Source organism: Pholcus phalangioides, unplaced genomic scaffold (assembly GCF_987345545.1).
Source record: "Pholcus phalangioides strain wild (caught in Gottingen) unplaced genomic scaffold, Ppha-v1.0 ptg000017l_1, whole genome shotgun sequence".
NCBI lineage: Eukaryota > Metazoa > Arthropoda > Arachnida > Araneae > Pholcidae > Pholcus > Pholcus phalangioides.
In genome coordinates this window covers 16,561,408-16,575,557 of record NW_028301610.1, presented here as the reverse complement: position 1 = coordinate 16,575,557, position 14,150 = coordinate 16,561,408, and the positions used below count along the sequence as shown (strand labels likewise).

General features: G+C 31.7%; 1 protein-coding gene across 1 annotated transcript in view; it reads right to left on the bottom strand.

The window, feature by feature from the left end:
• tweek (transmembrane protein KIAA1109 homolog tweek) overlaps window positions 1-14,150 on the bottom strand; it is a 236,838-nt gene that overhangs the window by 45,477 nt on the left and 177,211 nt on the right. Inside the window, exons 44-51 of the mRNA XM_089246286.1 lie at window positions 9,675-9,887; window positions 9,047-9,238; window positions 6,800-6,986; window positions 6,441-6,668; window positions 4,162-4,252; window positions 3,717-3,971; window positions 3,419-3,568; window positions 397-591 (exon numbers count right to left, since the gene is read on the bottom strand). Coding sequence (XP_089102412.1) covers window positions 397-591; window positions 3,419-3,568; window positions 3,717-3,971; window positions 4,162-4,252; window positions 6,441-6,668; window positions 6,800-6,986; window positions 9,047-9,238; window positions 9,675-9,887 — 1,511 coding nt within the window. The remainder of the gene's footprint in view (window positions 1-396; window positions 592-3,418; window positions 3,569-3,716; window positions 3,972-4,161; window positions 4,253-6,440; window positions 6,669-6,799; window positions 6,987-9,046; window positions 9,239-9,674; window positions 9,888-14,150) is intronic.

Genomic DNA, 14,150 nt, shown 5'->3' with positions numbered 1-14,150 from the left:
TGATTAAAACAAAAATTTCATTTCTGGTGAATTTCTGTAAGGAAGAAGTAAAATATTTCATGGCATGAAGAGGTAAAAAAAGTGAAATAGCTGAGAGTTTAATACCGTAAATTAACAAAATATATTACAATCAACAAATTATAAAATAAAAAATTTCTCAGAAAACTAGTTATGAAAATGAACACATTGTAGTATCTATCATATCAATAAAAACAGTTTCATCCCTAGAGAATCATACCACAAAAACATATAATTAACTTTATACATAACTAACTATAAGTTTAGAATAAATTTCTCTTTAGGACATGTTCAATCATGAAAAAGTTTATGACTTTACCATGTATGTGCAATTGAAGATTGATCTCGTACATTGAGCCAAAATTTAATATTTATTACCAGAAAAGCGTATCAAAGCTCCTCCTGAATCTATACCCCTTGAAGTTTTCTGATTTAATGACCCAACTTCCACATGTGCAAAGTTTATTTTTCTACTGCGAGATATGTTAACTTTCACAAATTCAACCTGGAGACTCAAAGAATCTTTTCGCTCACTAGTTGAAAGGGGAGAAGTTTCACCTTCTTTAGCATTGCCTGCAAAAACATGAATATTCAATATAAAAAACACATTAGACAAATAAAACGGTTCATACAAAATAATCAAAGTAAGTGGTATTCTCATATACCCATCATTGAAGAAACAACGAGTTTTTACCTTGATGGGTAACTCATGCAAGTAAAGTATTGGAAAAGATGCTTTTACTTAATTTTTATCATTTGCATGAAATAAATTGAGTTTAGAGGTACTCTTATTTCAAAATGACCTGCAGTGATCTGTCAAGTTAACAATCTCATTTCACTTATAGACATTATTTTGTGAGCTTTTCTTATGCATGGTTTATACAAATATGTATGGTGTTGTGGCCTTTGTATTTGTATAAGGCACAATGTCCAGTTAGATGGCTTAAATAAAACAATAATGACCAATATCAGCTTTAGATCATGAGATATTGTTTAAGTGGGTCTTGATTTGTTTATCATAAAGTGTTACCGAAAATGCGACACCAATGAGGGTCTTAGAAAATGTTATCTTGCAATAGAAAAATTTTCCAAAGGTAAAGGAATAGCTCTACACATAGAAGCATAATAGCAAGAGATGACTGATATGTTTTTATTTAGTAAAAAGAAATAAGAATAATATACATATTGTGGCAGACCTTTCAAGAGTTACAGGCATCTGTATTTGTTTTTGAACCATACATCCGCAACTGAATTCTTTTATGATACATCCATAGAACCTAAGTGGAAGTGGGTTATAGCCAACGGATATGCAAAGAGGGACAACTTATTGGCAGTAAAGATTGTACAGTGACATTGCATCCTGAATTCTACAGGTCAGAACTATTATTTTTCTCCATTGTATTTTTGCTCTTGGGGGGGGGGGGGAGGTGATGATCGCCCTCATTACCCTCACTCTGAGGAATGGGTGGTTCAGGGAATTGAACTAGAGGGGGGATTTCTTTTACAGTCCAATAGTTACTAGTTTCAAACAAGTGATTAGATTGTGATATTCTTAAAGGAATCCCAGTTTCCAGTGAAGAGTGATTCTGATTATTATGAAATGGACTGATTATTATGAAATGGAGTGGCAAGAATAGATAGCATATTACAAATAAAGTTTGATATCAAAGAAAAGTTGGTTGTTATCATCAGGTTTAAAGATTAAGGTATGGATAATGCATGACACCAAAATGTTGCACATATTTTGCACTAGGGTCTGATACAGCACAGAGAAAGATGTCTTTCAAATGTTTTCTTATTTTTGTTCATTTTCCTGTTCAGTAATGGGTATAAATTATATGCATCTGAAGTCCTTATTGCAGTGGGTGTGAATAGCTAATCAACTTACAGGAATGTATAATTAGCCCTATGTCGCTTTTGTGAGTGCATGATTATTGTAGTGACGTGTTAATCCAATTAATCACAAAAATGTATTTAAGATTTATGCAATGAAGACTTTTCAAAATCAATGTAAGGTACACCAAGGTAAGTGGAACCACTAATTTTATTAGTGCAAATTCAACCTAGGATCTATGTTAGAGAGGTCAACAAAACTTACTGAAAATATGAGGGCTAATTTGTCAAATCACATTCATTTAGGAGTAATGCTTTGATTTTTTTTTCTTCAGTGCCCCTTTTTCAAGATTAATTTTTATCAATTGGCAATGGGTTCCACTTGCCTTGATGAGTGGAGCAAGTGAAACCGCTGGCTAAATGTACTTGGAAATCATTTATAAAATTATGATGACATGAATGATTCATAAATTGAAGAAGTGTAAACAGAGGAAAAGTTTTCATTTGGAACATGAAGAGCCCAGACTTTTATATTATTCTAAAAATACAAGGCTAATTAACAACCTTAGTACGCAGAAAACTCACAATGTAACCCTTCCCCCAAAAGCATTAGCCGACAGTATAGGAGACAAATGAGAAGGGAAATGTGAATTTTTACGGCCTGTCAAACTTGGGAGGGGATAAAAATATTAGAACCTCATCACCCATAATGATACTAATGTTTTCAATGTTAAGCCACCATTACAAGGCAGCAATTCTTCTACCAAATTCTGCTTCCATAGTCTCAAATTCTGTTTAGTTGCTCAACGAACATCTTTTCTGATTTTTTATTAGTGAGTTTGACAAGAACCCAGTCACCAGCCTTTGCATCTAAAATGGTTTTTAACACCATGTCAATGGAGTTTTGTTCTTTCTGCATTTCTCAACACTCATTTTTTAAGTTTAAAAAGAAGCTAGTACTGACTCACAAGAGCTTTATCCTCTTTTTCAGTTTCGTACCACAGTTGAAAAAGCTAATGCAAGTAGGTTCAGGGTTAATGTAAATTCTTTGAGTTCCACTTGCCCCGGTATGAGAAAAATACGAGGAAAGTGGAAACCCCCATTCAAGAAATATCATAATTATATTAAAATGAAGCATTACGAAAATGAAAAAGAATGGACACGAATCCAAAAAATCTATATTAGGTCAATTCCCGCTTTGAAGAATAGTAGAAATACAAAGAGAACAACAGGTAGCAATATGATCAAAAAACTAACTTCATCAAATGAAATCTTCTGGTAACTTTATATGAGCACCTAACACACCAAGCACATTTTTACTGGAAAATAAAGTACAAAATAAAAATCTGTCAAGGACCGTTCTCAAAAGATAAGTGAATTTTACGAATCATATCGGGTTCCACTTACTCCAGTGTACTTTATATTCAATTCTTGGCATGATGAGAAATTTGTAATAATTAAAAAATAAAATGGTAAAACAGTATATCTGAATTTTGAGAGGCTATATTGACTTTTTAAATGTAATATATATATATGGCTATCACTTTCCATCATTAACTATACATGCCTGATTTTTTTGCTCCTCCATATGGATGAAATATATAAAGTGAAAAGTCAGCTAAGCAACCAGTCATACTAAGTCCACCCACTGCTGTTTGTGGAACATTTCCAGGATCAAGAGCGACACGATTTCCACTATCTCGTCTGACTTTTGTCACTATAAAAAGATGGTAACTAACTATTAGTGATAAAATTTAGAATGAAGAAGCTAAGTGAGAGAAAAGTGAATCCTAGACTCTTTCAATATCAAAGAAATAAAAAGAAGTAATTTAGGTGCGAGAAAGAATAAAATATGCAAGTCTTACATTTTGTCTTACTACTCAAAACAACTTCTGGATTGGTTGTAGTGTACAGATCATCTTCTGCACGTTTTGATGAAAAAACAAGATCAAGTGAGGGTAGACGAAGTAGACATTCAACTCTAGAAATTGGCAAGCAGCTGAAACGTAAAATGGAGGGTTGCATTCTGAAATACACTATGACATCAACTGGAAATGATGCATAGGCATATTGACTAGGAGTTGCTAAAGAAGCTCCACCTTCACCATTTCGAGTTTGGTCTAAAAGGAATTACAATATTTACAGAATAATATGTTAAAAATGTGACACCTCAGTAACAAAAATGAAAAATATCATAAAAGTGTTGAATATATGAATACATAAAAACCTTGGTACACTGATACACTGTGAACTTAAGAGAAACATACCAACTTTAATTATAGACACCCTGTTTATGATTGAACATATTACCTATAGGTGGAGGAGCTTTTGTGAGCTGGATTGGAATAGGCTCTAAAGCTTGTTCGAGGAAATCTAAAATATGAGGACTAACAACAGCTTCCTGTGAAAGAAAGGAAAAATTATCCAATCACAGAAATCCCCATAATATTGTGCATAAACAAAATTAAATCACAATTAAAAATATATATAATTGTTTTATAATTTTTATATTAGATTTAAAATTCCAAAAGTTGGCCAAATTACAAAGAAATTTGAACTGTACTGAAAAAACCCAGGATAAAATAAATTTATTTCAACAGTCATGTTTTACACTTAATTAAAAAATATATTTGTACACCAGAGGTAAAGGGCACCATGTCACAAAAGGGAAATTTTACAGGTGAGTCGTTTCAAGATTTTCTTTAGCATGTCTTTCAATGGAGCTTGCTTTATGAAGTGAATATCTCTGTATATTATTGAAATAGGACGTGTGCTATACCTGTGTAGTGTAGCAAAATTATTGCAAACTAACACTGTTATCGATATTGATGAAAATAGGAATAGTGCCCTTCACCTCTGGCATACAGATATATACTATGTAACTTTTTCTCTGAGGCAAAAATGTATTTTCACATTTATAAGCACTCTGCTTTCAAACATGTATTCTACCTGTTCTTTTCTATGCATGCAAAATTTCAGATCCTTATACACTCACTAATATTGATAAGCATACAATAAGTAAATTGATAAGTTCCCCATCTTCAGCCCAGTGGTTCTCAAACGTATACCAACCATGGTTCCCTTGCCATTTGCCATGACAATTCAACATTTATCCACAGCTCCCCAGAACAGTCTAAAAAACACTTGAACACACTAAATAGGCATTCATCAATGTCAACACCTTGCCATGACACCATTGACAAAGGCCCTAAGAGCCATGTAACACACTCTGAGGAACACTTTTTTAGCCCCTTACATGTACTGTCTGAACTCAATTCAGGCAACTCAAACATACAATATTTGTGATGCATGAATCCAGTGTGGGAATGAGAAAAATTTGTTTCTTTTCCCTGATCTAAATAACCCAATCAAAAATTGGTGGTCCATCAAGTCTTCAAATTATATCAAAATTTAATGATGCACAATACTTATCTCATTTTATTAATAAATAGTAGTTGTTTTATCAATTAATAAGTGATAGCTAAATAGTAGCTTTTCATTTTAAAAAGTTTTATTTATTTTTTATTGAATAACCATTCTCTAACCTTTTACTGATATATAATTAACATAAATATAATGAAATTTTATATAATAAATTTATATAATAAAATTTTATATAATAAATTTATATAATAAAATTTTATATAATAAATTTATATAATAAAATTTTATATAATAAATTTATATAATAAAATTTTAATATTTAATTAAAATTTCCATTTGTGGTGCATTTTTCTGAAATACAGTAAATACCACTGGCCAGAGGCTATATAAGTTGCTGGTTTTTCTTAGACTCTATTTTTACAAAACTAAAATGCCAAAACTCAACATCCACCACTCACCTTTCAACCTTCTTTTTCAAAATCATCCATGGCCACATTAACATTGACAATTCTTATATTTTATTCAAATCTAAGTATTTTTTAAGTGACTTAACCTTTCCCAGAAATTTAAGCATACTTTTGCATTTATGAACTGTATTAAATTTAGTTTTTTCTCCAATCAATAACTCATTTTAATAACCTATAAATAACTATTATTGAAAGTCCAATGATTACTGATTTTATCTATAATGTAAAACACAACGCTTGTATAAATTTCACCCTGCATTGTCTACATATTAGCATGGGCCAACCAATATTTCACAAAATTTTCTCTTATTATGGCTTCAGAAACAAAGAGAAAATAATACTTATGTATATTTGTATACTATATAGTTTCTTTGGAGGATATCTATCAAAAATTTTTGGTTTTGATTCATGTCAGTCACCATAAAAAAAATGTATTTTGGTGTCTTATTATGAAAAGTATTTTCTATTTCAGATTTGTGTTAGTCACAAAATAAGATTTTTTTACGCTGTTCCACAAATTACATCTGATTTTTTTTTGGAAAGAGATTTTGACACTTAAATAATGTGAAAAGGCATAGACCACCATTCTCTTCAGTTTGAAAGATACACATTTCTTGCATTGACAAAATTTTAACATCAGTTTTTATATGTTGAACATAAAACCTGATAGATTCATTTGCTTGCATAGAATGTCATGCAAAGCTACTTGGAAAAAAAATGAACTTCAGAAAAATTTACCTCTGGAATGCTCTGTAAAGTGACCCAGGCAAACAAGCTAGCTTTCTTAACACCAGCTTTTTTCAATCCCGGGCTGATCATGGCTTGTGTAGGATCAATTGAAAGGAACATGCTACGATGAGAAATATAATCTATATTATCTTGTTCAACATCAACACCAAACTTGGAACTGCCATTCATACTGGTAATAGGGCTATCACCAGATACAGTCTTTGATTTGTAATGGACCTAAAATATATATACAACCACAGTAGGCTCAAAATGTTTGTTATGTTACAAGCTATACTTTAGAGCAACCATTTTTATATCCAAAAGAGAGTTTTCTAGAAAGATTGAATGACATATTGATAAAATCTCACCTTAACATCCAAACCTGGAATTAGAAATATTGTGAAATCTGCCAATTGGCTAGTTACAGCTTGTGAAGCACGAAGCCGTGAAGAAGACATATTACTTCGTACACCACTGCCATGCCGCTTTTTTGTTTGACTAGGTGATGACAGGTCAAATCCACCCCCTGAAAAGCTACGTTCTTTCCTAATAGACCTTTAAAAGAAATTGTGGGAGTTACGTTCTATTATCAAAATTGCTCTAGAACATGAAATTAAGGATTTTTCTGAAAAACATGAAATATAGAATTATTAATTGTTTGATGAACTAATAAAATTTAAATATTATTGATAAAATTCACATTATGTAGGCTCGAATATTTTAAGCTTTGCTTTCATAGAGAAAAATCTCAAAAGGTATGTCAACTTTCATGCAATTAAAGTTTATCTTTTTTTATAGGCTCCTAACATCACTTGATTCCTCAAAAAGGGAAATTAAACATGTTTTATCATCCATTTTAAAGTGATCCCCAGCCTGTTTTCAATGTTTGATCCTATTTTCTCATTCATTCTCCATGACCTAAAACAACTTATGGCTTTTTTTAAAGCAAGAACATGCATGAACACCAATTTCAGCAATACTTTATAATTCAATTTATACATTGGCGTAGGCTTTCATGGCCGGCATCTAATTCAGAATAGAAACTTAACAGACATCAGAAAGAAATAGCAGACCACGGCCTAAGATCCCAGTCCTTATTCTCAATGCCAACCACAATGATCTACCGGGTGATCTAAAAGTCAGGGAAACTTTAAAATTAAATAATTCGCCAATCAATGAAGCTAAAAAGATTCCATTTGTAAAGAAAGGTAGCTATGAATCTGGATTTATTGTAAAAAAATAAAAAGAATAATGCAAGATTAGTTAATTTTTTGACTAACAGACATGCTGTCTAGTTGCAGATATCAGATTAGCAGATGGTTTAAAAGTGAAGCACTGGTTTAGAACAGTATTCTTGAAGTAGACTGTGGAAGTCATTCCGTCTTGTTGATATTGCATGACTAGAAATTTTGTCATTAACGAAAATGGGGTGATCTGGTTCAGAAAGGAATGCAAAGTCCTAACGAATGGTGATTAACATTAAAAATTACTAGCAGTTGTCCAAGTAAGAGTATAGTACTACTGGTCTCCAAGTACATTCCTGCTAATAACCAGAAGCTAAATCCAGGGTTGTCAAGTATTTTGAACTTCCTATCCATTGAATTTTCCAGTATCACAACAATATAGTACATGCAGTTTTTGATATCATTTGATGACATATTCTAATATCAAACAATATAAAAATGGCATAGTTCATCAATATAGTTCAGTGTACAGATTCCAATGTCTAACATCAAACATGACATCATTCAATGTTGCATTTCAATATCAACCAATATAGGATTTACATGTTAGGCGACATAGTTCAAAGTAGAAATCTGGTATCCTTTGATATCATATTTCTATATCAAACAATATAAAAATGGCATAGTTTAGGTGACACATTAGGTAACGTTGAATTATACCTCATGTGGTGGTTCTATGTTGACTTTTTTTAGAACCGACACGTTTTTACCCAGTACTCCTATAAACAACATATTTTATCTTTGAAATTCATTTAGATGAATTAAGACCAAAACTAAACAATGTGAAAGTGAGAGACGTATAAACAAGACTCGGCTGTATTTTTTGAAGAAAAGTGTTGACATAAGTTTGAATGGAACCTAATATAACAACTTGAATTAAAATTTAATTCATCTAATAATATTAATATGCTGAAAAAAATCTATAAAATAGTACCAAAGTACTTAAAAATGATTTAATAAACAGAGTCAGGTGCCAACAGATGCATATCACCTTGCTCATGCCACAAGCACAAATGTGAAAAATTTCCTTTTCTTTATCAGCTCTGGTTTTTACATTATTTTGCTATCTAAGTAATGCCTGAAACACAAATGTATGTCCCTATCGAAACACGTTACAAAACATTTTAGGAAAATAACTTACATGGGTAGAGTAAACATATTCAAGCGTCACCCCCCCCCCCCCCATGTTCTTTTTTTTCCCAAGGATATTGCACGATCATGCTTCTGGCATGAGGGGGACAATATACAGTATATTTTTAAATCTATAGGTATTTCTATATTTTTTGCAACTAAGTGAATATGCAATGCTCTTTCATTTAAAAGTATTTAAATTTTAAATATCATTTAAAATATTTCAGAGTGAAATAATACTTCTTAAGAATTTCTTCCTCTTTACAAAATTCTTTTGTATGTAAAACACATTTTCCACTGTTGAAAAAAACTTTAACATCCAATTCAAAATCTATATTTGGCTCTGAGGGAGGTTGTTTGAATGAGCTGACTCCACTGCTAGTACCACCAGGAGTATTTTGTCCAGTCTGTTTCAAATCTGAAAACATTTTCCTACCAGAAAATAAACCAAGATATATTTTTATGAAACTAGTGACACTGAAAATTCTTTATATCACCATCAATTTATAGTTTTCAACCAATACAATGTCCATATAATTCTCTACATGAATGAATTTCAACAAAATTTTCAAAAAAGTCACTAGATACTTCAAACACTTTTAATGCTATGCAATTTTCAGTAGAAATGAGCAAATTGTACTTTACTTCTACTTTGAAGTATTCTCGAGTATAGTATCTAAAAGGTTAATTTAGTTATTATCAGATACATTTTACTATAAAAATTTAAATTACACCATCTTCAAATGTTTTAGAGAGAGATTGATATTCCATGCTCATATCAACAAGATTTTTTCTAGAAATCAATTAAAAAATAAATGAAATATTCACTTTTTAAATCACAAAAATATATCAAAAATAAATCACAAACCTCTCATTATTTGAAATCATTTTTTCAGCTTCATCTGCAATTAAGCATCTCAATTCAGCATTTTGATCAGCAATTTCTACACCTTCTACTGGATACTGAGACGACCCTGAATTATGATTTTCTGCATCCAAAGTGTGTGATGGTGTAGGAGTTTGATTATACATAAGATCAGCCATTGTGCTTGATGCAAAAACACTATCCAGAGATAGTTCTCTAAAAATAAATAAGTGTATGTACATAATTGAGGTTCCATATAACAAAGTCACTTTTTTCCTTCCATATAAAAAATTGTTTTAGGCTGGGATTACACTATAAAAGTTTTATCAAAGTTCTTTTATAAAACTTAAAAATAACCAGTAAGCTGATCAATTGCATTTGCTCAAACGTAACTGATCAGCTTAATGGTTGTATTTTTTAAGTTTTATAAAAACACTTTTACAAAACTTTTATAGTGTAATCCCGGCCTTACTAGAGAAGTAATTTTTAATGCAGATAAAAATAAGCGAAAATATGAGTATTCCAGTAGATTATTTGAGCTTTTTGCAGTCCCCTTGAACTTTTAATTAACCAAGTTTGACTGAATAAGCTCTTTTTATATCATTGTAATTAATCTCTCAAAATTGTAATTATAGTTTCTTTTCCCATAGTTAGCAGTATAATAGATACTGTATTTCATTCTTTCATATTCCTGTCAAAACATTTTTCTCCATTTCCAACATTACCCATTCTTTTACGAAAACAGTATACAAATACAAGCACAAAGGTCACAACAGGAAAATTGCCCAACAAGGTGGATGAAAAAAAGATGTCAAATACAACCAAAATACAGCAATCCAGTAAAAAGCATATATCACGAAAGAAAAACTATAAATAAGTAATACTATATAATACACTCAATACAAAAATACTAAAAATTATGTGAAAGTTTTGTTTTGACATTTGATTTTTTTTTTGAAACCCCCTCCCCATTTTGTGTGTGCGTGTGTTTTTCTAATATTTCGTTTCTCCGTTTTAGTTTGTTGATGTTGTTTACTAATAAGTAACTGTGTTCCTTATTATTCATTATAAATTTGTAATGTATCATCCAGTATGGGTCTCTAGACCCCTTGGCTGATTTTTTGTTTCATCTTGTATTTATGTAAAAAATTAAAATAATAACAATAACCAGAAATGAAAAATTTATTGTCATCAGTATGATTGATTTTTATTTATTAACTAATTAAATATTTAACTTTTTTGTGGGGCAAATAAATACTCATAGGTGCATTTTCTGATAGTGGTGTATAGGAGTAACAATGATAATGCTATTCAAAATGATAATTCTTTTACAGCTATTTTCTTTAGTTTACACAATATTGTTGTATTGAGGTTTAACTGAATATATAGTTCACATGAAATGTACCATAATTTTTGGTGAATAAGCAGCACTCAGAAGAATAACCAAAGAAAAAAAATTTGGTAGAAACTCAGCAGCTTTTTACAAATTGCAATGCTATATAAACTGCACATATAAGCTTCATTGAAGAACTAAAAAAGTTGGTCTTGAGACTGCAACTGTTCTGGCAGGTTATACTGTGCACGAAATATATAGACCAGGAGAGGCCAACTCCTCACGGTTTGAGGGCCAACAAAATGGTCAGCTGCATTGTCATGTGTGGGCCGCCATTCTATTTTATAAGCTAATATGGAGTAAAATGACCCAGAAAACTTCCAGATTCATCTCCAACATAAGGTTTTTAAGTGGTCCAATAGTCACGGGAATACCTCTCTTGCAACTGAAATAGATAAGTCCAACATAAGGAATATGGTGAAATATAGGCAATTCAGTCATTAAAACTTCATTCTGGGCTCCACTTCTTTATAAACTGATGCATATTCACTGTTTATCTGGTTGTGTTCCCAACTAGATAAAATGCATAAAAAATTACTGTTTCTTCTGCAAACTATTCCATTCATAATTTAAATTACAGACAAAACATTTTTCTGCAATTATTTTCTCCTTACCCCTGATCTGGCAACTGGTGGGGACTCAAAGATTGAATAGATGCTCAAGGAATTGATTAATGTGCTGGCATACTTCAAGAGTTTTATTACTGGGATGAAAAGGATCCCAAAACCCAGTCACATGTATAGTATTGACCATCCCAGTGATGTCAATATCTGTCATCTTGGTACCATGAGCAAACACATGATCAGGGGCATCAGACCCCGTCCGCCTTCTTGAAGGATATCAAAAATTGAAAACATATTTGTAAAAATAAATATAAATATTCGAAAAAAAAACAAACACAAATTTATTTTTGAAGAAATTCTGTATACCATGGATGGCTTGAGCCAAAATTCTCACCCATGCGAGACATTGGTTACATGTCACTTTGGTGTATAAGCCGAATCAGTGAAGCAATAACGAAAATTCGCAACTGTGTTCCTAGCTAGATAAAATGCAAAAAAAATTAGTTTTCTCCAAGAGCCATTAATCCAATATAGTTTGAGGTTTTTAACCGATGCAACACTTCTTTTTTCTGAACTTTTCTACAATTATTTTTTTTCTTTACTCCTAATCCAGGACTTTTTCCTATAGCGGTGCCCTGTGCGGGTGGCGCAGCCTGAGAGCCATACCTGTATATATGTTGTTATAATATATATTTCTCATCATCTGTGCATTCTCTAAAAATTAATTTAAAAAATAGAGTGTATGAAAGTTCAGATATTTAACACAATACATCACGCAACACCATATTTACTCTTTGGCTAAAGTACTCAATAAATTAATTTTTTATTTCCCATGATAAGATATTTTAGTAATAATTTCTAATAATTCATTATTGGAATCATAAACAAGTCTTTTTTAAATTATTATTTTAGTTACTTTAGTTACGAGCCTAATATATGAAAATATTTTATTACGTAAATCTTTGAATTTATACAAAATGTTTTCAATGGTTACATTAAGGTGAGATGGATACATTCGGAATAGCATACAATAATTAAAACCTGGAACCCTGGAAGTATTGACTGTGAAAAGGCCAACTAAAAATAGTCTGTAGAGGGGAGGGAACAATGCAATTGAAATGAATTGCATTTTTTTTAGTATACGACAGGTAGAGGTGGCTCAAGTACGGTGCAACTCGTGCAGACTCACAGAGCCACAGAAGAGACACCAAAATGAAATGAAAAAAGATTTGGCTGTTCTAACAATTTTCAAACAGTCAGGTGCTCCAACTTCAGGACCGCAACTCACTCTTGGGCACCAAATAAAGCATTAATTTATCATGAAAATTTATACCACAGTAAAATATTTCATTTCATACTTTGAATGGTGATAAACATTTGTAAAAAAAATTTCCGAAATTGAAATAAATGTAAGGAAATCATCGAGCAAAAAAAATTCACATGCACGGGCAAAGATACGAGGGGGGGGGGCATTGTTCCCCCCCCCCCTCGAATATTTTTGCATATTTTTTCATTATTATAATCTGAGCTCTAGTCATGACCCTCCAGCCTTTTATGTCTATCTCAGCCTATGATTCACATAAGAAAGAAATCATATTGCAGTCATGATGCGGTAATCTTTTTTTTTTCTCAAAATTTGAGAAGAAAAATTATATGTACATTATTATATTAATTAATTAATCTTTTATTAAATCTGTAAATTTATCTATTAATAATAACAATATTAACCATGGCAAAAACTCTGTTGGATTTAGATTTAGTATTCTCAAGGTGGAAAGCATCCGTTTTATAGTGGATATTTATCCAAACCAAAGTGCAATTAATTTCATCCCTAAAAAAATAGTTGAACTTTAACAATGTGATGTGGATACAGCCCCTATACAACTCCTATCCACTTAAGGAAGGGAATAAAAGATAGCAGGGGTAGATAAAAAGAAAAAGTTTAAGAGGGAGCTTGATTGTGCATAAGTGTCCCCAAATAACATTTGCATATAAGTCAACATGTCAGGATGTTTCCCTAGAGAGGCTTGAGCATATTTCCTCGAAACTTTCTGTCATAAACACCACCATCTGAATTATCCGCTCATGTATATAGGTATGCAGTTATACATTCCTAACAAATTCCTAAGCCTAGCCCTGTCAGCAGACTACCCATAAATGTGAAAGGATTCGCACATGCACCATTACCTGGTGCTCCTACATGTCCATAAGATTACACTGAACCAGATTTTTGATATATGCACTCTTATTATGTGAGTTACCTTCTTTTAACAGAATATCAGTATTATGCTTTGAAAAAGTGTCAGTCTGCTTTAACATGAAATGTCACAACCTGCCATGTCCAAATTTAGAGATGAATCCTCCTGTTTTTGACACAAATGATCATCATGTCCAGGTGCAGAACTCCCTTGTTCAATGACACAATATGAACATGACCATCAAATATGATACATTTTTGCTCTTTGGAATTATTATGGTCTGTGTAGCTTAGTTGGTTAAACTCTCAAGGTGACATTGTAAGTT